Below are 26,695 nucleotides of genomic sequence, written 5' to 3'. Positions count from 1 at the left end.
TCTTCAAAGCTCCCATCGCTTTCTGACAGGTCGTCTAATTTAACTTGAAGATTTGCCAATTCCATTTCTTCTTCCTCTAATAAAGTTTCTGGTCTTTTATTGGAAATAGTGAAAATATTTGCTACAATATTAGCCTCTTAGGCTTTCCTTGAACTTTTTAACAACCATGTTTCAAATTTACAAAGTTACCAGTTCCTTCTAAAATCAGTATCCTTTGTCCAGAACGTGGAGATCAAGTCTTTTATTTCCGTCTGAAACTGATTATTGTTTAATAGTGAGCTATTGAGTTTCCAGTAACCAGAGTTAGTAGCAGGTTCAGAGATGGTGGATATGTTTATTTTAATTGATATAACTTTGTGATCAGTAAATGGTGCAGGGCAGTGATTCTTAACCATGGATGGGCCGCCAGCCACACCGTGAGTTTAGTTTTACACCTGTGGACCGCGTGATATCATAAGTTATTAATCAAAGACACCGGGGACTACTCTCACCCATGAAAATCTCAGTTACAATACAGCTCCCCACTGCTTGGTGAGAGGTGTTTAATCAGCTCAATAAGCAAGCAGAAGAAGACGCTGTCTGCCATTTACAGTTAGATATGGAGAAGTTCTTAAAACAAAAGATGAAGATGAAAGTGACAAACGACACTGAGCTGCCGTATCACAGACAGGGCCTGAGACATACAGCATCGGTTTCTGGGAAGAATAAAAAGAGTCCATTTGTCTCTTTGCAACTAGGCGAGTCCACTGATGTCACCATTGCTGCTGGTTTCTGTTCGTTATTGCTGGGACAGCAGTTTGCATGAAGACTGGCTGTTTTGTGGAGAGCTACCAACACTCAGGATGTTTCACTGAGAATGACCTGGACTGGCAGAACTGGGCAGTGATGCTGCAGCTTCAATGACTGGCAGCCGTCAGGGCGTCATTATGCTGATTCTTGATCGTGCACCAGAAGCTAGAAACGATGTGGCCAGAGTTCCACGAGATGATGGAAGTGAAAACAATCAACTTCATTAAAAACAATGCTGTGAACTCCAGATGTTTTGTGAGGACATGGAAGCAGATCATGTCCAGCTGTTCTACCACAGTGAGGTGAGATGGGACAGGACTGGTCCTCAAGCGTTTGTTTGAACTGAGGAACGAGGTCTTCTCTTATCACACGGAGAAAAGAAAAGAAAACAAAGAAGAAAGGAGTCTCCTCTTAGACATTATCATGCCAACTCAAAGGTCACAGCTGAGCTTGTCTACCTCTGTGACGTTTTCTCACTGCTGAACATCTCACTTCAAGAGAGAAACCTGCTTTGTGGACTAAGAGGGCCCAGGAGAAAACGATGGACATCTTTCCACTTTTGTCCCACACCTCAGAAAACTCCCCTCAGGTGAAGGTCAGTGACTCAGCCTGTCAGCACCTTTCACAACTGACAGAGTCATTTGATGATCCCTGAGAAGGGCATGTGTGGATTTATGGACCCATTTTCTGTGAATACCACGGAAAATGATGTTGCTTTGCCCTCACATCTGGAATCCCAGCTTCGGGAAGTTTCCACCGACGGCACTCTAAAGTTGCAGTGGGGCATACTGGTCCTGGGCTGGAGTCCTGTCTCAAAGGAGTACCCATGTCTGGCACTGAGAGCTGTGAAACGCCTTCTCCCATTCACAACTACACATCTGTGTGAATCAGGCTTTTCCATTTAATTCAGTTTTATTTACACAGCGCCAAATCACAACAGCAGTCACCTCAAGGTGCTTTATATTGTAAGGTAGACCCTAGAATAATACATACAGAGAAAAACCCAACAATCATATCACCCCCCATGAGCAAGCACTTTGGCGACAGTGGGAAGGAAAAACTCCCTTTAACAGGACGAAACCTCCAGTTCAGGGAGGGGCGGGGCCATCTGCTGTGATTGGTTGGGGTGAGAGAAGGAAGACAGGATAAAGACATGCTGTGGAAGAGAGACAGCTTCCATCATCGACCGTATCGCTCCACGTCAGACACGGTTCGCCACTTTAATGGCCGACTCTGAACCAGTATCAAGAAGGTTAACTCCCTAGCATCGCTCAGCATTTTCAAGCCTGATTGGTGGAGGTGATAACAATGATGCTGGTGGTGATGAAGGTGATTACAGGCATCCTGCTTAAACTGTGAAACAAACAGTGAATGAAGCGTATTTGTTTGTTACCCACAGCAACAGGTGATCAGGATAAGAGCCAGTTCAGAGCGCACAGGTGCATCTACAGTGGACAGACAGCGAGGCACAGGAGGAAGAGGAAGGGAATGAAGAAGACCAAGAACAATCATCACTGATGATATTTAGTCAGCTATTGTAATCCATGTCTGTCCTGTTACTGCAGCCTCTGCTGCTTTTACTGAACTGTAAACATTATTGTAATGTACATAAATCTGGAGTGCCTCTACTGTAAAGTCTCTGTGTCACCTATAGGAAACTACTGCGCGTCTGTTTTAGAGAGTTTGGACCTGGAAAGGCCCCATGAATACACAGTCACAGATGAAGCATAACAGTGTGGTTCTCCTCACGCTTCTGTGGCACACAGGATGTGAACAGCTGGATCACATTCCCAGGGAAGATGTTGCCTGATGTGGATGAGGTGTTCTGACATGACGCTGCAGAATTACCCTCAGCAACTCACAGCGATGTGCTTTCCACGGAGATTTCATTGTGCTGATTTTAGCACCGGCATATCATTTTGCTAAACACACTTTCAATAAAAACTTCCTGTTCGCCGCCCGTCTTAAGCTCCGCCTTCCGTCTGATGATCGGCCTGAGCAAGTCTGACATCACCACGGTCATCTGAGAGCTCACACTTGTTTAGTCTAAATCAGTCGTGTGTTCAGAAGGTTTAAGCTCACCAATCAGGAACAGGAACGTTTGCACACAGATTTTTATTGGTTCATTGATCACAGAAGTGTCACTAATCGCTTTCAATACGTTATCGTCTGCAGCAGCACACTTCCTGTCAGCTGACCTACAGTCTGTTCACACCGGTCGCCCCACACACACACACCTGTGTTGGTCATCATCGTCACGGCTACAGGGGAACGGCCGGATCACCTGAGCGATGCGACTGGCTACGGCGGCGGAACTGGCGGCGATGACTCTTCGGGACATCATATCAAACTCTGAGCCTGAGGACACACGGACCAATTAGACGACGCCTCGCAGCTAAAAAAGGTGACACGACATCATGCGGCAGATACAGACCGTCTGTATCTTTGACAACTCCTCCAGCTTCCCGGACAATGATGGCGGAGGCAGCGATGTCCCAGCAGTGCATCCCGATGTGATAGTAGGCGTCGGCACCGCCTGTCGCCACCTGACACATGTCAACCGCTGCTGTGCCCAGTGCACGCACTCTGAAACACGCAAGCAACAACATGTCAACACAAATGCGAAAAAACAAAAAAAGTTCAAAATGCAGAAAGAGCTGTGGTCTCTTCCAGGCTCGTTCAAAGAGGCAAGTAGGTCGGTACATGTGTGCCAACAGGTCAGAGAGCATGCAAAGGTCATGTGACCTTCACATCTTTTAGGAAAGCTTCGGGTGTGAAGCCCACAGGAAGGTCGGTCGGACCTGAACACCACACCAACCCTGAGACCGACCTCTGACCTCTCAGCTATTGCTGCACTTTGAGCTGCTCTGTGATGGATCCAATCAGTGATCAATGAAGCGCTCTGAATCCTGATTTTGTTTCTTCTTAATTTCATTGGTGTGCTGATTCAAACTTTATTTATACAGCACAGCAATGAAATTAAGAAGAAACAAAATCAGGATTCAAACCTCAGAGTCAATGCAGGTGCACTGAGCGTGCTCAAAAAGCAGGGCCAGGGGGGGCAGGGGGGCCCGGGGGCAGGGCCTTACCCGTGCACAGGAAGCTTCAGCAGTCTGAAGATGTTGGATGTCACGGTGGACAACGCAAGGTCATCACGCTCTGCCCCAATCTCTGTCACCACCACACACTGGCTGATATCTGATTGAGACAAAGGTCAGCGTGAAGCCGGATCCACCTTAAATGCACGCCACACAAGCATGATGTCCTGTGTGATGTCACCTTCCTGTCCAGAGACGTGCAGCGGCTCTCCGTTCAGGAATGCCCCTCTTCCTCTTTGAGCGTGGAACAGTTTGTCATCAACACAGCTGTACACGATCCCGAACTCTGTCTGAGAACAGCAGTACGAGTCAGTCGGACCACTCTGACCCCCGACCCCGGAGACCGATGGCTCAGCCTACCTGCTTGTTGACAGTGAAGGCTATGGAGATGGCAACAAACGGGAACCTGATGAAAGACAGCAAAGGATCTGTCAGCGCAGTGCTTCCCAAAGCGGGGGGGTGTAAGAATTTAAAATAAAGGGGGGCCTTGGGAAGCACTGCTCTAACCTCTGTTACCTCGCGTTCTCCGAGGGCAACGACGGTCCTAAGACTTCATGTTTTCAGGTTCTCAAACCTTTGTGGGGTTTTAAACTGGGGACACCGTATGTGTGCGAGTTCATAATGTGGGCGGAGCCACTCACCTGTGGACAAAGTTCACGGTCCCATCAATGGGGTCAATGATCCACGTGGGGCAATCGGTCAGCTCTACACGCTCACCTGCAGCCACAGACTCCTCCCCGATGAACCTGAGGTCACAGGTGTAATATCATCTACCTGCTAACTTCCTGCCCGCCGTCACTAGGCAGACTTTAAAACAGTTTACAACCTGGGCGTCCAATCTGAATCCAGTTTGTGTAACGGGTCCCTCCCCAGAGTTCATGCTGGATTCATTAGTCGACTGTGACACAATGAAGCAAAATAAAGACAGTGTGACAGTAGAACTCAATAGAACCTGTGCTGAGGATACTGGCTCCTGATGGCAGACAAGATGATCGTCTCAACTCGTTGGTCCGTTTCTGTCACCAGGTCAGCCGGAGAGCTTTTGAGCTTCACTTCCTTCTCCTGTTGGAACGCTGTCAGCACCACCTGGTGGCAAAGACGCAGGTAAAGGCACACAAACGTTTGTGTGCGCGCGTGTCCGTTCATGCACGTGTCTGTGTGCGCGCCTGTGTGTGTAAACTCTGCTCCGTGACATTCCTGAATGTTCCTAGGAAACCTGACCGCTTGCTGAACCTCAGTGTCATCATCACCTGTAGCTGATTGGACGGCTGCTCAATCAGGATTCACACCAGAAGCAGCTGTTACAATTAAAAACGCCACACCATGACCTGTGACCTCAGTGCTGTGTTGTGATTGGCTGCTGTGTCACTTACCTTACTGGCCTGTTTAGCAACGGAGATGCCGAAGTTCAGACAGTCGGTCCAGTCGGCCATTGTGAGCGAGCGGTGTTGGCGAGGAGGAGGAGCAACACTGAGGACACGAAGAGAAGGAGAGAAAGCAATGAAACCAGAGAGAAAAGAACAAATCAAAAGATGAAAGAAAGAAGAGACTGAAACACACAGCGAGCAGGAGGAGCAGGAGGAGCAGCAGGAGCAGCAGGAGCAGGAGGAGCAGCAGTTTTCACACCTGTGACATGAAGAAGAAAACTGTTGCAAACACCTCAGCTTTTTCCTGTTTTATGCTACAAACAGCCAATCAGAGCTCACCTCCCACCACCTGCAGTACAGCTGACCAATGCTAGCTCTGCTAGGAGCACCAGGCTCCTCCCTTCATATCAACCTCATGCACTAACACTCCATGTGAGCGTGCTCAGAATCAGCATCAGGAACAGAGTACAGCACACTGTGGCTGTGTCCCAATTCAGGGTCTGCACGCTTGAAGTACGCATTTTAAGTGCGGTTACGTCACCGCCACGTGACGACGGCTGTCCCAATTCGAAGTGTACTTCAAATGTGTTGTGATATTTTGATACCATGATAGCATTTACAGGATATTGTTTTATAGTGATATCATACATGAAACTGTTACTCAATAAGGCCCATTTACTAGTTGTTTTTCTCTTTCTCTCTGACCCAAGAATTAATGTGTAAGACTCACAGGCTGGTACCCCAAGGTCGAAAACACCACAGAGACGAGAACACTTCCTTACTCCCATCCTCTCTCTTTCTTTATCTCTTAGAAAAAGGCTCGTTAAAGGCCAGGTGGTTTGTTTCAGAATTCACTAATGAAAGAACTGTGTATTTTGCTGGGATGATCATAATTTGTAGCTGAACTGATAAACTACACAAAGGATACTTCTCTGCTCACAAGGCAGGAAGACGTTTCCTTATTTGGTCTGTACCGGTTTGAACTGGGAAAACTGACACACGAACCTTTTTCTCTCTATATAAACTGTTGTGTATCAAATAAACCTTTGAGTCGATTGGGAAGGCAACCTAAAGCAGTCTCTGTTTTCTTGTTCTCCCAAGCTGCTCCCGAGCTCGTACTAACATGCTGAATGGCATACCTGAGTGTTACTTTAAATAATTAGGAATCTTAGAAGGAAAGGACAGAACTCTGCTTATCGGTGCTCGTGCCTTGGAGGGAAAACCGGGATGGACATTTTTTCCTTCAATTTGGCGTCAGAAGTGGGATCCGCTGACGAAGGTAAATATGCGTCTTTCATATTTATATAAAGACCGTATTATACCTCTCTCAGTGATCGATCCATAAAAAAAACGGGATATGCTGACGAAGTTTCACTTAGTGATCCAGAGAGATACACTGACGACTTCCTCAGTCCCCGAATAAAGTAAATTAACCCTTGTGTGGTGTTGGTGGACCCGCTAGAGTTGTGGCTTTCCAAATTAACACTATCAAACAATTTTATGTTAAATTGCCATGAATTAATGTGCTTCTCGTTTTTCTTTTCTATAAAATGTTATAAATAAATCAGTTATAATCAAGTGGAAAGACACAACACATTTACACGTGAAAGAATAATTAATTGTTTAATTTTTCTTTAAAAAAATAAATAAATAAAATAAAATAAAATAAAATAAAAAACGAAAGAAAAGAAAACTGAACACGGGTCTCACAGACCCGATTACCATACAAGGGTTAAAAGCAGTAAATTAAAAGCAAAAAGTGACACAGGAAGTTGCCTGTTGTTTTGCGAGAAGTTGCTCGTTAAGTGAGAAGTTGCTCACTCAGAGAAAGCTAGCAAATAATTAAATTAACCTTAGATGTGCCATCTTTCAAGTGTGTAAACTCTTTTTTTTTTTTTTTTTTTTTTTTTTTAAATGACATCAGAAACAGCAGTATGCGACATTACGTGATGGCAGAGCTTCAGTTCATCCTTTGTCATTTTTTTTTTTTTTTTCCCTTTTTTTTTTTTTTTTTTTTAATAAATAGGACAGGGGGAATGAATGAGAGAAAGAGAGGGAGGGAAAGAGAGAAAACCAAAGGGGAGAAGAGACGGTGAGAAGGGGGGGGAAGAGAGAGAAAAAAAAAAAAACCAAAAAAAAAAAAAACCAAAAAAAAAAAAACAAACTCCTGGGTCACCTGTATGGAGAAAGAAAAAACAAACAAAAAACAAACAAACAGAGGAGACAGCAAACAACAAAGAGCAACATAATAATAAAGAAAACAAAGCACCATCACAATAAACTAGCTAGTCATAGATATCAATAGTTACTAAATAATAAACGATATTGTGCAGCACGCAAGATAGACAGCGCACAATGTGCTTTGAGGCAGCAGCCAAGAAAGCTGTAGTCCGCGTCTGTGAATACCCGTGTGTACACCTGTGTGCATACCTGTGTGGATCAGCATGCTTGCATTCCAAAGGTTTCTCCATGTAACGATCTGCTAGGGAGTGTGGGGAGCCACAGCCCCGTCCTCCAGGGCATGAAGCAGGTATGGAGGAGATCAAGACTCCAGACATCCAGAGGCCCCCAGAACACAAGAGACCAAGGAAGACCAACAGAGGGGCAGCCGCGCCCCTGTCCCAGTAAGAGCTGAGGAGAGTCCCAGATGAGGGCTCACTCAGCAGCCGCGGAGCAGAAGCCAGGGGGAGTTGCAGTGACGCGCCCGTGAGCTCCGCCGGCAGCCAGCTGTGCCTGAGTGACCGAGCCCCAGGCCGAGAGGCCGGGGCCACCCCACCTCCGGAGTGGCCCGAGCGAGCCCCAGGCTCCAGGCCCCGATAAGCGGCCGCCAAGGAGTGAGCCGGTGTGTACCCAGACGCCCACCCCCAGACACAAAGAACCACCAACGCACCGACACCTGAGGGAGTCCGCCACTGGCAGGGGAAGTGGTGGTGGGTGGAGATAGGCCTCCAAACCTTGGAGGGCCTGAGATGTCCCCAGAGAGGTGGCGTCTGATACCCAACCTGACATATAGACACAGACATACAGGCACACACAGACACAAACATCCATTCCCACCCTCATGCTCTCATAGGCACTTACTCCACACTCAACCAACATGGAGACAGACATAAAGAGACGCTGTACACACAATCACACTCCCCAAGCGTACTCTACAAACCGGGTAGTGTAAACTCTACGTAGAGGAAGGAGTGAGTGTGAGTGTGTCTGACGTCACGGTGTTTTTGTGCGCTGTGTAAAAAAATAATTGTTTTGATTGTGAGAGCTCTGATACTCCAGATCACCAGCTATTTAAAAAAAAAAAAAAAAATACAAACAGAGAGAGAGATGTGTGTTGATTAAGCAGTGATGATAATAATGAACATGTCTTTAGTTTGTCACTTTCAGGTGAAAAGCAGATCCGAATCAATTTTCCACATGCAGCAGTCGGAAGAAAGTTATAGTTTAACATCATTGGAAACATGCAGGCCAAGTTTCTGGCTGACTTATTTACAGCACCGTGTGTCTCTCAAACTCACAAGCAGCCCTCACTCCTCCCTGAAGACAAGGAATGCAGCTCCAAAGAGCAATAACATGGCAGATAAAGACAGCAGCAAAGTCCTAAGCAAAGAGTCCCAGCAAAGCAGCAGCAATGTGGACAAACAACATCAGAGAAGAAGAGCAAACCCATCATCCTGACTGATCGGATGAATGGCACTGTGTCTACAACAAGCTGAAACTTCACTGTGCATGTGAAGAAAACGTTTGAGGAGAACTGAACAGTTGGAGTTTGACATTTGCCACCTTTGGAGTAAAATGGCAAGAAGAGACAGTGGAACACAGGACAAAGCTGAAGGAGAACTGCCGGCTATTGGACTGTTGAAGTGGGAGAGGACAACAGAGTGAGAGGACAACAGAGTGAGAGGACAACAGACAACAGAGAGGAGTGGTGAGAACACAAATTTTGTTATTAAATGTGGGTAATCAAACTTTGGGTTAGCAAACCTGGGGAAAAGAAAACTGACTGCTTAAGTGGAAAATTGAGACGGAGTTTTAAACACTGCGAGAATAGGAACATATACAAAATCACACAAAAACAAAACATGCATTAACCATACTAACACTCCAAACACAAGAGAACTCATGAAGATTAGACAACATTTTAAGTGTGTGAGTCTGTTTATTATCTTGTCCAAGTCACCTCGTGTGATGTAAAGACCAGTGGAACTCATAGCACATTGCATGCTCTGCTGGATATGCAGCTCCACAGACATGCAATGAAAATTAGCTTGTTATCTTTCATCAGTGTTAAAATAGTGTCAATTTAGCAGACACTTGTTATCAAATACTGAATTTATACAATGCAAAAAATTGACTCTCTAGGTTGCAGGACAGCAATTTAACTTTTGAAAAAAAAAAAAAAAAAAAATCCTGGTTTGACCAACCAGTGATCAGACAATAAATTTAGTGTTAAAATGGTAAATTGGGAGAAGCTTCCTGCTTGATTGATGCAGCAAGTAATTTACTGTATGAGGGAAATTGTCTTTTGTGATACTATTTTGAACATGCTTTCCTGTTGTCCTGTCAACTTAGTGGGTTAATAGCTGATATGCAAATTAGTTGATCGTTTTTAGATTAATGAAAGGTGATTGAATTCTAGCACGAGTGAATGAGATGTGTTGGAGTGTGTTGAGTGGAGACTTTAAAACACTGAGTTTCCTGCTTTGATGTGCGAGTGAATTTTGTATTTAGCTACACAACTTTGAATACGTCAGAACAAACTTTTTTTGTGAAAATCGAATACAATAGATCTGTGATTTAGTGATGTTGATGAGGAGTTTGTGTCATGACTTAACAAGGCCTTTTTATTTTGATACTTTCACAGTGCACTGAGTTTTGTTTGATAATCTCTGTTATTTTCTATTTTTATCTTTTGAACAGGCACTGATTTTGTTTGTCTATTTCTTTTCTTTAAGCAGATCTGCACGTCGGGAATTAAAAGTGCTACACGTCGTCGAGAAAATTGTGTCAAGTGAGTTTTCTCCACATTAAAATGGGCTTTGGAGAAAGCTACTTATTTGGGACAATTATTAACTGAGTGTCCCAGCCTAAAAAGGGATTCAGCGATGTAATCCGACCTAAAGTACTTCTTTTTCTTTTTTGAAATGACGTCATTTTGCTGAAAGTGGAAACTAAATGCGACGACAGGTTCCACTATCAGCAAAGAAACAAACAAAGAAAGAAAGAATGAATGAATGTATGAATGGAAATAAAGAACAAACTGACTGACTGATAGAAGCTGACAAGACTTGACCACGACTCAAGGTTAACCTCCACCTAGACAGGACAAAGGGTGGATGAATCTATATGTGTTTTTTGTTACAGGAGCAGTAAGATGACAGCAACATTCGAGGGTGCATGATGATTTAACCTGTGAAATGCCACTTTCTCTGTCTGTGCATTTACTAAGGGTGCTATTCCCTATTTTGTGTTGCTCAGAGATCACTGTGAGAAATTGTATACATCTGCGCAAGCGCTAACATTGGTATTTTCTTTTCTACAGCATTACAGTTTTTATGTGTTTGATTATGTGGTTTATAAGAAGATTAGTTAATGTTTTTTTTTACTATAGGATTTTTGGGTTTACATGTGACTGACATTCTTTCCACAGCTAGGGTTGACTTTATGGTGTTTTTATGGCACCTCTGGAACCTGTTGACCCGTGTCTGACCTCAGTCTGACCACAGTCAACGTGTATTGCTTATATTTGTTTTTTCTGGGACTGCATATGGAAGATTCAGCTGAAACGGACAAGTGACATGAGTAAAACAAATAAGAGATTACGTGTTTATGGAACAGTTTATTGTGGGCTCTTTGCTGGCCACTTTGAGCCCATAATAATAATAATAATAATAATAATAATAATAATAATAATAATAATATGTAAGTGGAGTGACTTTGCTTAAGAGAAGTCACCGATTACATTAATGTTAACTGAGCACATGGGATGATCCATGTTTGAGGCAAATTATGGTAATGATAGTGATTTAATGATTTGAAAAAACCTGCACATGACACTTGTCTTGCCCGTGCTGAATGCTTATTACTTTTTTGAGATACTTGTTTATACGTGTGAAGTTTGATTTTATTTCCAGATCTTGTGTATGCAGGCTCCAGGTTTGGTGAGTTGACGCATGGTTGTCCATGCGTCAAGAGGTGGGGTCCAGAATTAATATTAAACAATGTTTACTATTATTGTTGCAGTGATTAGCTGTTTATTTACAGGTATTAAACCTATGCAAGTGGTGCATCCAGGTTCAGATGAGGCTTTGATGGCCTATAAGTGAGAGGAATGTTAGGTTTTGTACTGTTTATTGTCATTTATGCTTAGAAATATCTATATATGCTTAGGGTTTATAATTAGTTGTAGCTTGGTAAAGGTTTGATCACCCTTGATAGTCTGCAAACTTTGTGTGTATCAGAGAGCACTCTGGAGCATGAGGGAGTTCGTGCCTTGTTTTACTGTTTTATGGTAGGACGTAAGTGCCATTTGCTTAGGCGAACTCTTGGCAGGTTTAGGGAACAGCGTTACTGAAGGCGATTGTCCGACTATGTTCACAATCTGGTAGAAAAACTGAATAATAACTATCAGAAAGTTTGTCTCTCTCAGCCTTTCCCCTCCACAGTTCCACCAGTGGAGACAAGGAGATGCGGTGTTGGTGAAGTCCTAAAACCAAGGACACTCTGGGAGGCCGCGCGTGTTCCAGCCCCAGACTGTACTGGCAGTGACGAAGAACCAGCATCCTCACAGACGGACAACCTCAGTGGATTCATGCCAGCAGGGTTAAGACCAGCCCAATCGGACCATCTCAGGCGTCGGATCAAGCAGATGACATCTCCGGCGGGCCAGCGCCAGGATCCAATTCAATCCACATACACACACACAATCACTGATTAACACACAACGCCTGAAAGAGCCAAGACTCAGAGAGCTCTTTGATGCTTCTCCTGAACAACAACAAGGTCACGGTCAGTGGCTACATAAGTGGCTACAGGACACGTTTGGAAAATGGAAGGAACTAATTGTAGCCTTTGTCACCATTGCAGCATGTATTATTTGTTTTTGATAATTATTGTCTGTTGTGTGATACCATGTATACGCTCTCAGAATTTTTGATATTAACCTTACTCGAAGGACTAGTTACATTTATGATTTGTTTTAAGTTTATGATTTGTCTTTATATTATGTTATTACATTCTGTCTTTATACTATGTTATCATTTCATGATAAAAGGGGGGAACTGTTGTGATATTTTGATACCATGATAGCATTTACAGGATATTGTTTTATAGTGATATCATACATGAAACTGTTACTCAATAAGGCCCATTTACTAGTTGTTTTTCTCTTTCTCTCTGACCCAAGAATTAATGTGTAAGACTCACAGGCTGGTACCCCAAGGTCGAAAACACCACAGAGACGAGAACACTTCCTTACTCCCATCCTCTCTCTTTCTTTATCTCTTAGAAAAAGGCTCGTTAAAGGCCAGGTGGTTTGTTTCAGAATTCACTAATGAAAGAACTGTGTATTTTGCTGGGATGATCATAATTTGTAGCTGAACTGATAAACTACACAAAGGATACTTCTCTGCTCACAAGGCAGGAAGACGTTTCCTTATTTGGTCTGTACCGGTTTGAACTGGGAAAACTGACACACGAACCTTTTTCTCTCTATATAAACTGTTGTGTATCAAATAAACCTTTGAGTCGATTGGGAAGGCAACCTAAAGCAGTCTCTGTTTTCTTGTTCTCCCAAGCTGCTCCCGAGCTCGTACTAACACGCTGAATGGCATACCTGAGTGTTACTTTAAATAATTAGGAATCTTAGAAGGAAAGGACAGAACTCTGCTTATCGGTGCTCGTGCCTTGGAGGGAAAACCGGGATGGACATTTTTTCCTTCAAAATGCATACTCCAAATGCGCCGTCGATTTGCCCAAATATCAAGCGTGGTCCGGTGCACGCTTCGTGGTCCCATATATCCCACAATTCATAGCGCGGCGGTGGGTGTGGATAATTTTGCCGCAAAATACGGCAGAAGGGAGCGGCCAAAGAGGGGTTTTTTTTCCCCCCAAACTTTATTGAAATCATAAAGTGAACAGTCAGTCATTCCAGTTCAGTTTGTACAGTAGACATCAGAGATGGGCAGTAACGCGTTACAAGTAACGCGTTACTGTAATCTGATTACTTTTTTCGAGTAACGAGTAAAGTAAGGGATTACTATTGCAAAAACGGTAATTAGATTACCGTTACTTTCCCGTAGGAACACTGCGTTACTGCGTTACTAAAACCGTGATTTTTTTGCGAGAATAAGCGAGTGTGCCGTTAGTGACAACAGCTGTGTGTAGATCAACAATGGATCACATATCGATTGTGGGAGAGAGTATGAGCGTGCAGCGTTTAAAGCGTGGAAGTACTGACCTTACTTTGAGTTTGATTCCATAAAAAGTGACAAAAACATTAGTGTCCGCTGTGCGTGGGAAGAAAACTTCTTTTTACAGCGAAAAAAACCCCTAAACTTCCGAGCAAGCACAGAGTAGCTACGACGTAATGGGAAACTCACAGAGAAACTCGCGGATTCTTCAACTGACCGCAGCACACCTGCACCAGGGTAAACCTCCGCCTACCGCAGTGCTGCTTAATAGGTGAACATAGAGCAACAGGACCGCTGAGTCTTTGACTTTATTTATGTTCTGCTGTGTTTTACTTGCATCTATTTGAAAGACTGAGTGTAAACACAAAAAATATTTTATTTTATGTGCTGGAATGTGCAGAAAATAGGTTTAAATGTTAAACTAATTTATTCAACTCAGAGAATGTTGCATATAATTAAATTTTTGCTTGATGCATAAAGTTAAAAGATTAAAACTGATAAAACAAGTTAAAAAAAAGAGATTTTTCCATTTGATTACATTTTGTATGATGGATTATGTAGAAAAAGTAAAATTGGGCTGAAAGATCTATCGCTTTATCACCTCTTCAGGTTGTAAATCGTGTTTTTAAAAAGTAACTAAGTAACTAAGTAATTAATTACTTTTGAAAATAAGTAATCAGTAAAGTAACGGGATTACTTTTTTGGGGAAGTAATCAGTAATTAGTTACTGATTACTTTTTTCAAGTAACTTGACCAACACTGGTAGACATACAAGGCAAATAAGAGTAACAATATACAGCACAATGAAATAAGAAGGATAAATAAATACAGGATAAGAAAAGAAAACAAAGGGGGGAATGTGACAGACTTCATAACAACTTTGTACTTGAAAGTTGTGACAGCTCATTCGTTAAACATTTCTGAATGAATTTCAATCAATGATAAACCTTTTTTATTGAAAGTTAATTGAAGAGAGTTTAAGTAATATTCAATTTCAATCAAAAACAAATTAATTGATGGGGTTGAGTTTTGAAATTTACATTTATGTATGTGGAATTTCCCCAATAAGATGGAGCGGCCGAAGAGTGAAGTGTCAAACGTACTGAATATGACGTCACTTATTTATGTGCGAATGTTTAATAATTAAAGTCAGTAATATATATATATATATATATATATATATATATATATATATATATATATATATATATATATATAGATAGATAGATAGATAGATAGATAGATAGATAGATAGATATAGATATATATATAATAATCTGACAATACTATAATATTGGCCATATTATATTTACATTACCACAGGCTTTAGTCTCATGAGCAACATTAGCTAATTGTTATTTACTAGCTAATCTTAAATGACTGTTCAGCACAGAAATGAAGCCCAACAATCATGTTTTACAGTCCTGTGGTCTCAGCCTCAGATACTCAACTTATCAAAGTGATGTCATGACAAAAATGAATGACCAACAAAACATTTTTCTCCTTCATTTCTGTCAAACAAAGCTGTATGTAACGTGTCTCGCGGTTAGTATCATGGTTGCCAGGCAACCTGAACAGCGCGACGAATCGTATACCGTCCCATTTCACAAGCCTCTAACTTCCGCACTTCTCGTACTTATAGTACGCACCGTACGTAGTACGCGTAGTGCGCGTACTTGAGGCGTGCAGACCCTGAATTGGGACACAGCCTGTGACTGTATCCCAATTCAGGGTCTGCAGCCTTAAAGGCCGCATTTTAAGGCCGATTACGTCACAGCGACGCGACGAAGGCTGTCCCAATTCAAAGGCTGCTCGAAATGCGGCCCTCAAATACGTCCTTCATTTCCCTGAATTTTAAGGATGTGGCGGTGTAGACTTTGTGGCCCAACATCTGGACTTCCTGACCAACCGCCCCCAACATGTCCGGCTGGATAACTGCTGTTCATCTACAATCACGATGAACACCGGTGTACCACAAGGCTGTGTGATGAGCCCTTTCCTCTACTCCCTCTTCACCCACGACTGCAGACCTGCTGATGGTTCCAACACCATCATTAAGTTTGCAGATGACACCACGGTGATTGGCCTCATCAGTGACAACGATGAGGCCGCCTACAGGGAGGAGGTGGATCGTCTGGCTGAGTGGTGCGACACAAACAACCTGCTGCTTAACACCGAGAAGACCAAGGAGCTCATCGTGGACTACAGGAGGAATGCTGACCCACATCCACCCATCCACATTAAGGGGACGGCTGTGGAGCGTGTGAGCAGCTTCAAGTTCCTGGGAGTCCACATCTCCGAGGATCTCATCTGGACGACCAACTGCTCCAAGCTGGTCAAGAAGGCTCACCAGCGCCTCTTCTTCTTGAGGACTCTGAGGAAGAACCACCTGTCCTCAGACATCCTGGTGAACTTCTATCGTTGCACCATCGAGAGCATCCTGACCAACTGTATAACAGTCTGGTACGGGAACTGCTCTGCCTCGGACCGGAAGGCGTTGCAGAGGGTCGTGAAAACTGCCCAGCGCATCGCCGGAGCACCACTTCCTGCCATAAAGACATCTACAGGAAGCGGTGTCTGAAAAGGGCTGGGAAAATCATCAAAGACCCCAGTCACCCATCACATGGACTCTTCACCCTCCTGCCCTCTGGGAGGCGCCACAGGAGCCTCCGGACTAAGACCACCAGGTACCGGAACAGCTTCTTCCCCACAGCTGTCAGACTCCTGAACTCTGCCTCCTGACATCTGACCCACGTTAAACTCATGGACTGAACATACACACACCCACAATGGACAACTGTACCCTCAAACACACAATAATAACATGGACTGAACCACCACTCACAACCACTAGCACTTTATATAGCCTCTGTAGAAACTATCTACACCCTCACTTATCTTAACTGCACTACTGTATAGCTCTGTGTAAATAATCATTCTGTACATTCGATAATCTTTAATCCTACAACTGTTTACAACTTGCATAGTTCCCATTTCTGTATAACTGTATATCTCAGATTCTGCAAAGTTATTTATTTCATATTCTGTATAGTTTTTCATATTTATATCCTGTTCATAGCCTGTACATAGCTTGTACTCACTACAACCTGTACATACTTATAGTTATAGAATATTCACAACATACTTCATACCGTGTACATTATAACATACCATAATAGACCCATTTCTGTAATATACTCACATATCTATATTATTGCTAATATATATTGTAATATATCTATATCACTAAAGCACTTCTGGATGGATGCAAACTGCATTTCGTTGCCCTGTACCTGTGCATGTGCAATGACAATAAAGTTGAATTCTATTCTATTCTATTCTATTCATATCCCAGAATGCATAGCGCGGCGGTGGGTGTGGATAATTTTGCCGAAAAAAACGGCGGATGAGTTGCGGCCGAAGAGTAAACTTTAATTAAGTACTGAATATTATGTCACTTATTTATGTGCAAATGTTTAATAACGAAGGACATTAAACATTCCTGTTGGTGGCCAACAGGAATGTTTAATGTCGGCAAAGTTATGTGACATTAGTGACGTTTGTACTAACTTGGTTTTAAAGCCTTTACTTTAAAATATATGGCGTTCAATAGCTGAGCTTAATCCTACAGAGAATGATCAAAGCTCATGTAGAAACAAACAAATGAACAAAAGATTTTCTCCTTCATTTCTGTCAGACAAAGCTGTATGAAACGTTTCCAGCTGTTAGTATCATGGTTGCTAGGCAACCTGGGCAGCGCAACGGAGGCGAGGCCTCGAACTCGCGACGTTCACCTCTCGATGTACTACTTGCCAGCGTACTATCGCAGTGAGCTAAACTGGCAGAGCAACAGAGGCTAGACCGCCCATTTCACAAGCCTCGCACTTCCGGCCTTAGCGGTCTTTGAGTACGCGGCCCTTATAAAGGGCTTCCTCTGGGCCATTCAGACTGTTTAGGGAGAATTAGCTGAGTGTGAGGATTATGGGTAGTGTAGTGTTTATGACAGCTGGAGGACGGACTTCCTGTAGGACCTCCGAGTCCTATCTGAAAGGGTTTTTTTACCTTCAGGTGTAAAGAGGCGTCATTGAAGGGAGGGGCTAAACACTGACAGCCCTGTCACATGACTGAGTTTAAAGCACAGGCTCTGCTACAGCTGGCATAAATATAGTTTACGCTTTAAAAGCAGACAGGCTAATTGTAATCTGATTACATTTCATGCTCACATGTGATGGCAGACTGAGATCCAGTCATCAAATGATGTCAGACTGCATTTTAAAGCACCTGAGTATCACCTTAATCAGCCTCAGCAGGTCAACTTGGATCCACAAACCGGGTCCGAGTTCACCTGGACGGAGGGGCGGGTCCAAGGTGAATCCGTATCACAGATTCAGGCTGATCCAGCTCATCTCACAGCGGCTTAAGTTTTCCCAACACTGTTCCCGCACATGACTCATCTTCCTTCGCCATGGCGAATCCAGCTCTCACCACTTATGACTAATCGATGCAGAAGGGGAGGAGTCAGAGGGTAGGGAGGACTTTATTTATAGACCAAACCCAGCGAGGGGTGGGGCTTCAACCAATGAATAATCAGAGAGCAGTTTGGTCACATGACTCTTGCAAAGACAACACCATCATGGGAAAAAAAACTTTATTCTGTTAATTTGTACAAATAAAGTTTCTGTTGTTCATAAAGTTCACTAGCAGTGGCTCTCAGCTCTGCTCGCTGGTGATTGGCTGTTAGGTGGAGGTTGAGGCAGGAGGCACTCATCATCTGCCCTTCTTCGTCTTGGCCACCTTCTCCTTCCTCTTCTTCACGTGCTTGGGTACTTTGGTTCGACGTTTCTCTCGCTGAGCCTCCTTCACCATCTTCTTCCTCTCCTGAAAGGAAACATGGCGAGACGTGACGTCAGGAACGACGCGCACAACACTTTGACCTCTGACCTGCTGTAGCAGCCATCTTCTTATTAATAACATGACAGTTCCCAGTGCTCAGAAAGACTGTTTGAACCACGTTTTCTGAGGAGTAACCTGCTCCTGCTGCTTCCTGTATGTAGCTCTGTATGTGCGTTTGTTATTTACTCCTCCAGCTACGCCTGTAATCGGCCTTGTGTTTGTACATGTGCCACAAAGCTGTGGCTGCTCCACACGCAGGAGGCAAACACTGAAGAGGAGAAGAAGACTCACACTTCTCAGAAACACCCTTTGATTGTATTTACGTGCCATTTAAGCTCCGCCTCTTTGCTCTTCACCGTGTGTAGACAGACTCATTAAATGATGACATCACTGCTGCTGCCGTGTCATCAGTGTGTTTGTGGGCTTGTCACACGCCACTCATAGACACGCTTCTACTGCAGGTCTATTTTTAGTCATGTTTCCATGACGATCACAGAGCGCTACGAGTTCAAACGAAGCAAAAACTGATCATCATCTGCCATTGATCAGTGCTGGACCCGTAAACACGCTCAGCCTCTCTCTGACAAACGGAGGCGCTGCAGACCTTCAGGCTGTCAGCAGTTTAACCTTGCTGGCAGTGGTCGGAGCAACCCCTCCTAGCCTGCTGGTACGTTCAGCTCCGGTATCGTTTGTAAAATCCCAGGTGACATCAGAAAACTGGCCTCTGACCTTGAATTCACAGTCACTTCAAACTCGTTAGACATTTTTGGTGGACATCGTCTCAATCTCGAGTTGTCGCTTTCACAATCTTGGGTGTGCAAACCTCCGCCCACCCAGCAGGGTGTCGACACACCCCACAGTCAGCTGCACCTGACGGTGAAACACTCGCCCCAGCTGTCTTAGCTAATTCTAACCTTCCTTCTGTCGAACAGAAGAGCCAGCTGCACAAACAGATAAACCCCGAACACCGCTGCTGCTGCTTCACCTTTCTGTCCATCTGAGCATCCTCACTTTGCTGCTCCTCCTCCTCCTCCTCTTCTTCCTCCTCTTCTTCCTCCTCTTCCTGTGAGGAGGAGCAGTCGTCCTCCAGGAGAGCGGGAACCTGAGGAGACACCAGACAGGTGAGATCACCTGAGCTGTTGAGGCCCTTTCAGGATCTGATCAGCTCTCCTCTCTCTGGAGCTGTTTAACTGCCTAGAGGGGTTTTAAGATGGCAGCCACAGAGCAAGACCTTCCTCCTAAAATACTCCACGCCCACGCTACGCTAAGGGCCGCCTGCCTAGTGACGTACCGTCTGAACTCCAGAGAGGTCCTTCTTCAGCCCTGTCAGCGTCTGATACAGGATCTGAGAGACACAAAATACCTTCATCATCATCGGCATCATCATCACCATCATCAGCATCATCGAGTTGGTGGTCTTACATTGTCATTCTGTCCACTGATGGCAGACTCTTCCTCCTGCGTCCTCACCAGGTCGACGTCACGCTCGTAATGACTCACCTCAGTCAGAGTACGGGGGATGTAGGCCTTTTTAAACACCTGAGGGGTCAGAGGTCAGAAGTGAGACTGGCTCAGAAAGGGCAAACTCATCAGTGTAAGCAGCTGTGAGGCATCACCTCCTCGTCCACGCCATCCTGACTCGATCGCTCCTCCGACGTCCTCTCAGCTGCAATCACCATCGCCTGAACAATCAGAGAGAAGTGCGATAAGTGTCAATAAAACAAGTTCTGCACGTTCTTGCAAAAACATGACCCGTGCAGCTGTTAGCACCTTGTCCAGGTACTGGTCAATGTTCTGGCTGGTGATGGACGGGTCAGTGATGAAGTCAAAGAGCTCCCTGACTGTCATCACAGCCACGCCGTGCTTCACAAAGAACTCTGGGAAAGAAGACAGCGCAGTCAGAGGCCAGAGCACGACATCTTCAGAAGAACCTGCTCTTCACTTTCACCTGTTATTGTGAAAGAACCCCTCTCACCATTGATGTTGCTGCAGTCCTTCCGCAGGAACTCCAGGGCGTGAGGATGATCGTGCTCCACCGACTGCGACACATCGATGATGTAAGCGTCTCCGTTGTGATACCTGCAGACAGCCGAAATACATCAAACACACCGAAGGGTCCACAGGAAGTTTACTTTGAAAGAGTCAACTCACAGCATGTTGAACTCGCTGAGGTCGGCGTGGACGAGTCGAGCCTCCTGAAACATCTTCCTCATGTTCTGCATGACCTGCAGGTAGAGCTCCCGAGCCTTCGACTCCGAAAGTGAGGCGTTCTTCAGCAGAGGGGCTGGACTGTCCCATGAATGAAAGAGACAGCGATGAATAAAGGAGAACACAACTCCAGGAAGAGATAAAACTTCTGAGGTGGCCAGCGTATGACCCTGATTTTTTACCTGCTTCCCACGATAGTAGATTTGAACCATGGGTGTGGCATGGAATCACTGCTGGGTGTTCGGTTATTGTAGAATCTAAAATTATGGCTTTTGATACCCTATGCAAGACTTACGACCTCGAGAAACAAGACTTTTTTCGATACTTGCAACTCCGTGACTATATTGGCAAAAGACTAAAGAGCTGTGTCCGTGGAGACTTCTCGATTGTTAATATTTTCATTGATGCGTATGACTCTGGGAGTAACAGAGCCTTGATAAGTAAATTGTACAAATGTATGACTAAGCTCAAAGGGAACTCAACGATTTACATAAAGCAGAAATGGACATTGTGATTACAGAAGATGGGTGGGCACGGATCTGGGAGACACAGTTCACCACAACTAACTCCAACATGTGGCGGGACTTCTGCTGGAAGAACATTATACGCTATTTCATAACGCCTAAACAGAAGTCTAAATTCAGTGCTGCACCTGCGTTTTGCTGGAGGAGTTGTGGGGAAGACGTGGCTGATTACGGTCATGTATTCTGGTCCTGCCCACTCATACGACCCTTCTGGACAGAAGTTGTGAAGATAATTACAGAGGTGTTGGGATTCCACGTGTCTCGTACATTTACCTCATTGTATCTGGGATATTTTACAGACGATTTAGCTGCAGATGATGTTTATCTTCTGAAAGTTCTCTTGGCTTCTGCGAAGAAGGCCATAACAAAACGCTGGCTCTGTAGAGACACTCCCACTGTAACACTTTTTACCTCTATAGTGGAAGACGTCAAATTTATGGAGTGTATGACTTTCACTCTGCAACTGCAGGGAGATTTGGGAAGGAGACGATGGAGAAAATGGCTGGACTTTACAGCTCGTGGCAGCACCCTTTAATGCATAGAATTAGTAATGCAGACTTGCTGACGTATGAATGTGTGGATGTGCAGATGTATGTACGGGCGTATGTTATCTTCCCATGACCTCATACTCTTTCTGTTTTTTCTTTTTCTATTTTATCTTGTTGCATAAAAATGTTCCTAAATAAATAAAAAGTGTCAAAAAACCCTGTAAAATCACCTTAAAGTCAGCGTAAGACTCTGCTGATGTGATCGATTATTAATCGGACCGATACTTACACGTTGTCTTTTCCAATGAACCCCATCAGCAGAACGTGGCTTCTGAGGAGGAGAGGTTCTGGGCTCGGGATTCCCGCCGTCTGCAGCCTGAAACACACACACGAGTTCTACTGGGTTCTAGCAATCAGAACAAGTTCTGACAACGGGACAGGTTCCATGTTTTTAACAGGTTATGCAATCAGAGCGGGTCCATGTTATCAGTAAGAGCATCTCTAACGCTCGACACAGGCTTTACTGGGTTCTACCAGTCAGAACCAGTTCTGTTTGGTCCTGGGTGTGGTTACAAAGGTTCTGACCTGATGAGGTTCCTCATCTCCTTCTCTGCCCATGTTCTCACCATCTTCCGGGGGTTTCCTTTACAGTATCCATGACGGAACCTGCAGAACAACAGGACAAACTGTTCCTGAAGGAGTCTCCTGCTGTACCTGGAGGCAACAGGAAGTGCTCGCGGTGTACCTGAGCGCTCTTCTTCTGTGGTGCCGGACTCACCTGAACTCCCCGCTGACGTACTTATCGCGGTCTTTGAACAGCAGGATGGACGTCTTGTAGATCTTGATGGCTCTGCTGTCCCCGGCTGCTGTGCTGGCGTGATAAACGTTTGCCTGAGAGGGACGAGTATTGATCAGCGCACGTGTAACTGTTCAGCGCATTGATCGAGCGATTAGTGAATGGTCTGACCTCCTTCCCGGTGCTGATGCAGCCGTTGATCTCGGAGATAATTCCTCGACTCAGCATCTTAAAGAGAATCATTCGAGTTCGAGGGTCTAACACCTGAAGAAGAAGAAAGCATCAGCTGCTTATTGATCTTCACCTTATTGATTATCTTTCACCTCCTGGCAGTTCTTTCCTAAAGAACTCAGTAAAAGTGGTAGCATCGCATCACAACAACAGTCGCCTCGAGGTGCTCTAGATTGTAGGCCAGAGCCGCTACAGGAACTCACCTGTTCCACTGTGGCTCGATCTGATTTGTCCCTCACTCTGTACCTGTGGAGAGAAGCCAATCAGGATGTGAGTCACAGCAGGAACACCACGGCTGATGGCAGCATCATCGGCTGCTCTCACACTCACGTGTCGGCTTCTCTCTGTTTCTGCATCGTCGTCACTTTATTGATCACTGAGTCTGCGTAGTTCAGTTTGTCTGCCGGAAAACAAAGACGATCAATCGATTCCTGATCATAACTAAAAAGCCTACACCGACGTTGGACCAGAGACGCAGACTCGATGATGCTTCACTGGCTCCAGACCTCCACAGCGGCTTATAGCAGGCCGTTGGGTGCAGGTGATCAATCAATACTGACAATCAGCTGTGAGCAGACAGGTCGCTCTGAAAGGCGGATGAAATGCCACATCGATGTCGTTTAAGAGCTTCACGAAACTAAAAAGCTGTGTGTGAGTGTGTTCCTGTCTAGCTATCTTTGTGAGGACCAAAATCTGCATTCTGTGTGTGTGTTTCGTACCCAGGTTGATCTTGTGTTCATATTTCCTCAGAGCTTTGTCAGATGGTGTTGATGACGGCAGCTTCTTATTGGACGGATTCTGTCTGTTGGACTGCAGTCGGAGACTCTGTGCACAAAAATAACTCAGGTTATAACGTCTCACACACACACACACACACACACACACACACACACACACACACACACAGACACAGACACAGACACACACACACACACTCTTTGTCATCGGGCTAGCACTACAGAAGAGGAGCAACGCTGTCAGCTCATTTCTATTAGCTGACACTTATCAGCTCAACAAACAGCAAACACACAAACTGTGTGTTTGCTGTTTGTCTCACAGTGTGTTGCAGCTAAAGGTCCAGCTGCTGTATTTCACAGGGAGAGAAAAGACAGAAAGCTACGTTCACTCAGAGATGGAGACAGATTAGAAAGAAGGACAGGAGAGGAAGAAGGACGCTCATTTAAAGCTCACATGGAAGTCCTTGTGGTTTTAAATCTGTCACATTGTGTTTGTTCATAAACCTGCTGCTAATCAAACTGAGGCAGACTGTGTCATTTAAAGGCTGCATGAGAATCCTCTGCAGGATGAACAGGTGAGTTCGCTGCACTGATGGGTTTACAGTAGAGTGTGTGACTGCTGCACAGCGGCTGTGGGTTCATGCTCACAGTTAGCTTATACCAAGGTATGGAGGGCCAGGAGTACCAAAAATAATTAAATAGCCCATTAAATAATTAAATGTTTAAGTAATGAATTAAAATGGAAAGAACCCCGACTCAACAATATGAATTTTACATTTGCTCAAATCTGGATGAATCCAGGTGTGTACATCCACAGAGAGCAGCAGGTCAGCTGATCACAGCCTGCACACTAAGAAACTACTGGAGCTCTCAGTGGAAATGACTTTCAGTCTTTCCCCCACACTGAGACATGACAGCTGATTTAAAGGTTCCTCCACCTGCTGAATCCAAGTTAACCTCTGACTGTACACATATTCCTGTTTGGAGACAAAGTCCCCCTCTACAATGTAGGCAACAGGAAATAGAGACTTGTTTTTATTTCTATGCTTTTTATTCTGATTCAAGCTGTATAAACAAAGATAGACTAAAGTTTGTATTCCCATCTATCTATCATTTTATAATTATGTTAATATAGTGCAAGGTTCAGTTAGCTTGCACAGAAACAGTCCTCCAAGGAACTACTCATCTCCTCAGTTAGCTCCTCTGTTAGCCCCTCTGTTAGTCCTTCTATTAGTCCCTGTTAGCTCCTCTGTTAGCTCCTCTGTTAGTCCCTGTTAGTCCTTCTATTAGTCCCTGTTAGCTCCTCTGTTAGTCCCTCTGTTAGCCACTCTATTAGTCCCTCTGTTAGTCCTGCTATTAGTCCCTGTTAGCTCCTTTGTTAGTCCCTCTGTTAGTCCCTGTTAGCCCCTCTGTTAGTCCTTCTATTAGTCCCTGTTAGCTCCTCTGTTAGTCCCTGTTAGCTCCTCTGTTAGCTCCTCTGTTAGTCCTTCTATTAGTCCCTGTTAGCTCCTCTGTTAGTCCCTGTTAGCTCCTCTGTTAGTCCCTGTTAGCTCCTCTGTTAGTCCCTGTTAGCTCCTCTGTTAGCTCCTCTGTTAGTCCTTCTATTAGTCCCTGTTAGCTCCTCTGTTAGTCCTGCTATTAGTCCCTGTTAGCTCCTTTGTTAGTCCCTCTGTTAGTCCCTGTTAGCCCCTCTGTTAGCCCCTCTGTTAGTCCTTCTATTAGTCCCTGTTAGCTCCTCTGTTAGCTCCTCTGTTAGTCCTTCTATTAGTCCCTGTTAGCTCCTCTGTTAGCTCCTCTGTTAGTCCCTGTTAGCTCCTCTGTTAGTCCCTGTTAGCTCCTCTTAGTCCCTGTTAGCTCCTCTGTTAGCTCCTCTGTTAGTCCTTCTATTAGTCCCTCTGTTAGTCCTGCTATTAGTCCCTGTTAGCTCCTTTGTTAGTCCCTCTGTTAGTCCCTGTTAGCCCCTCTGTTAGCCCCTCTGTTAGTCCTTCTATTAGTCCCTGTTAGCTCCTCTGTTAGTCCCTGTTAGCTCCTCTGTTAGCTCCTCTGTTAGTCCCTGTTAGCTCCTCTGTTAGCTCCTCTGTTAGCTCTTCTGTTAGTCCCTGTTAGCTCCTCTGTTGCATAATCAGGCGTTCAACACATACATCATCAGCTGATCTACTTTTACACCTGGAAGGCTGTTGGTTCTTCCACCTCTACTCACTTCCTGTCTTACCTGCAAGCCACCCGCTGCCTGGTTGTACCTTTTGGCCAGATCTGCTGCTGAGCTCCAGGCCCACTCATCCTCATCATCATCCTCATCCTCCTCCTCCTCCTCCTCCTCCTCACTGAAATCCTGCTGCTCTGATGAAGGCAGTGCATCACTGGTGCGAGTCAGCTCCACTGATTTGACGCTGCAGAACAAAAACAAACAAACAACAAAAACACGGTCAGAGCTGCTGAAATCTCTGCGAAAGTTACTCATACAGCAAACAAGATGTAATGATGAAAGAGGAGGCAGCCCTGGTGCCCCGATGGTCAGGAAGGCAGAGGCCCGAGCTGTGAACTGGTCCCCTCTGTGAAGCTATCAGAGCTCCTCTGTGGGTTAAAGTTGTGGTTCTGTTCTTGTGCCCTGAAGCCTGTCGATTCTATTTATGTAGTAAATATTAATGAATTTTACCTGCCTGAAACAAGAAGCCCTGATGGTGAGAGGCAGGTTTCTGTATGGGACTGAAACACCAACAGTACGGCCATGGAGACTTACACTGAGTGTGTGTGTGTGTGTGTGTGTGTGTGTAAGGTGCGTCAGTAAACGCGACAGAAAAGCTCACACATGAAAGCATCAGAGCATCAGCTGCTGAAACCCAGGCTACACCTGAGCTTACCTGGATAAGACTGAATCCTGCTATGGAGTGCAGGCCTCAGGTGACGCGTTACCATGGTGATTTAGCCAGGTACAGCCTCACTGTTTACAGCGCATTATCAAAACAAACAAACGAACTCACCTGTCCTCCTCCGCGTCATCAAACTGCCCAGGTACACACGCCGGCTCCGCCATGACATCAAAGCCTCTTACACGTGCACAGGTGAGCGCTGAACCTTCTGGACCGACTGTGCTGCGCCGCTCCTCGTGTTTACGCCACTTCCGGGTTCGACCACGTGACTACGGAGAGCGGC

General features: G+C 44.8%; 2 protein-coding genes and 1 long non-coding RNA gene across 5 annotated transcripts in view; 1 reads left to right on the top strand and 2 right to left on the bottom strand.

The window, feature by feature from the left end:
• The window catches only part of LOC120728489, an 8,804-nt gene extending 2,133 nt beyond the window's left edge, over window positions 1-6,671 (top strand). Inside the window, exons 2-3 of the long non-coding RNA XR_005694730.1 lie at window positions 314-324; window positions 5,828-6,671. This is a non-coding gene — a long non-coding RNA (uncharacterized LOC120728489). The remainder of the gene's footprint in view (window positions 1-313; window positions 325-5,827) is intronic.
• On the bottom strand, window positions 2,890-19,857 carry LOC120728283 (inositol monophosphatase 1-like). Of its 3 annotated transcripts, none has more exons than XM_040023085.1 (9): window positions 19,850-19,857; window positions 5,261-5,357; window positions 4,840-4,973; window positions 4,529-4,633; window positions 4,248-4,293; window positions 4,069-4,177; window positions 3,879-3,987; window positions 3,224-3,375; window positions 2,890-3,147 (listed from the first exon to the last, which is right to left on the bottom strand). In XM_040023085.1, exons 2-9 carry the CDS (start codon window positions 5,318-5,320, stop codon window positions 2,999-3,001), a joined length of 864 nt encoding a protein of 287 aa, XP_039879019.1. In that variant the 5' UTR covers window positions 5,321-5,357; window positions 19,850-19,857; the 3' UTR covers window positions 2,890-2,998. The 3 variants fall into 3 exon arrangements, with proteins under 3 accessions (XP_039879019.1, XP_039879027.1, XP_039879011.1); XM_040023093.1 differs by lacking the exon at window positions 19,850-19,857 and adding an exon at window positions 5,514-5,532; XM_040023077.1 differs by lacking the exon at window positions 19,850-19,857 and adding an exon at window positions 5,448-5,512.
• Window positions 18,297-26,695, bottom strand: riok1 (RIO kinase 1 (yeast)). The gene is made up of 17 exons (XM_040022365.1): window positions 26,524-26,695; window positions 25,743-25,932; window positions 23,525-23,630; window positions 23,136-23,205; window positions 23,009-23,051; window positions 22,746-22,838; window positions 22,557-22,669; window positions 22,364-22,444; window positions 22,068-22,154; window positions 20,710-20,847; window positions 20,534-20,637; window positions 20,329-20,435; window positions 20,175-20,240; window positions 19,981-20,097; window positions 19,850-19,903; window positions 19,544-19,660; window positions 18,297-18,543 (listed from the first exon to the last, which is right to left on the bottom strand). Exons 1-17 carry the CDS (start codon window positions 26,574-26,576, stop codon window positions 18,433-18,435), a joined length of 1,650 nt encoding a protein of 549 aa, XP_039878299.1. The 5' UTR covers window positions 26,577-26,695; the 3' UTR covers window positions 18,297-18,432.

Source organism: Simochromis diagramma, unplaced genomic scaffold (genome assembly GCF_900408965.1).
Source record: "Simochromis diagramma unplaced genomic scaffold, fSimDia1.1 OVJJ01000385.1, whole genome shotgun sequence".
Classification (NCBI taxonomy): domain Eukaryota; kingdom Metazoa; phylum Chordata; class Actinopteri; order Cichliformes; family Cichlidae; genus Simochromis; species Simochromis diagramma.
Note: the sequence above shows the minus strand (reverse complement) of the source record. Positions and strands in the feature narration are given on the sequence as shown.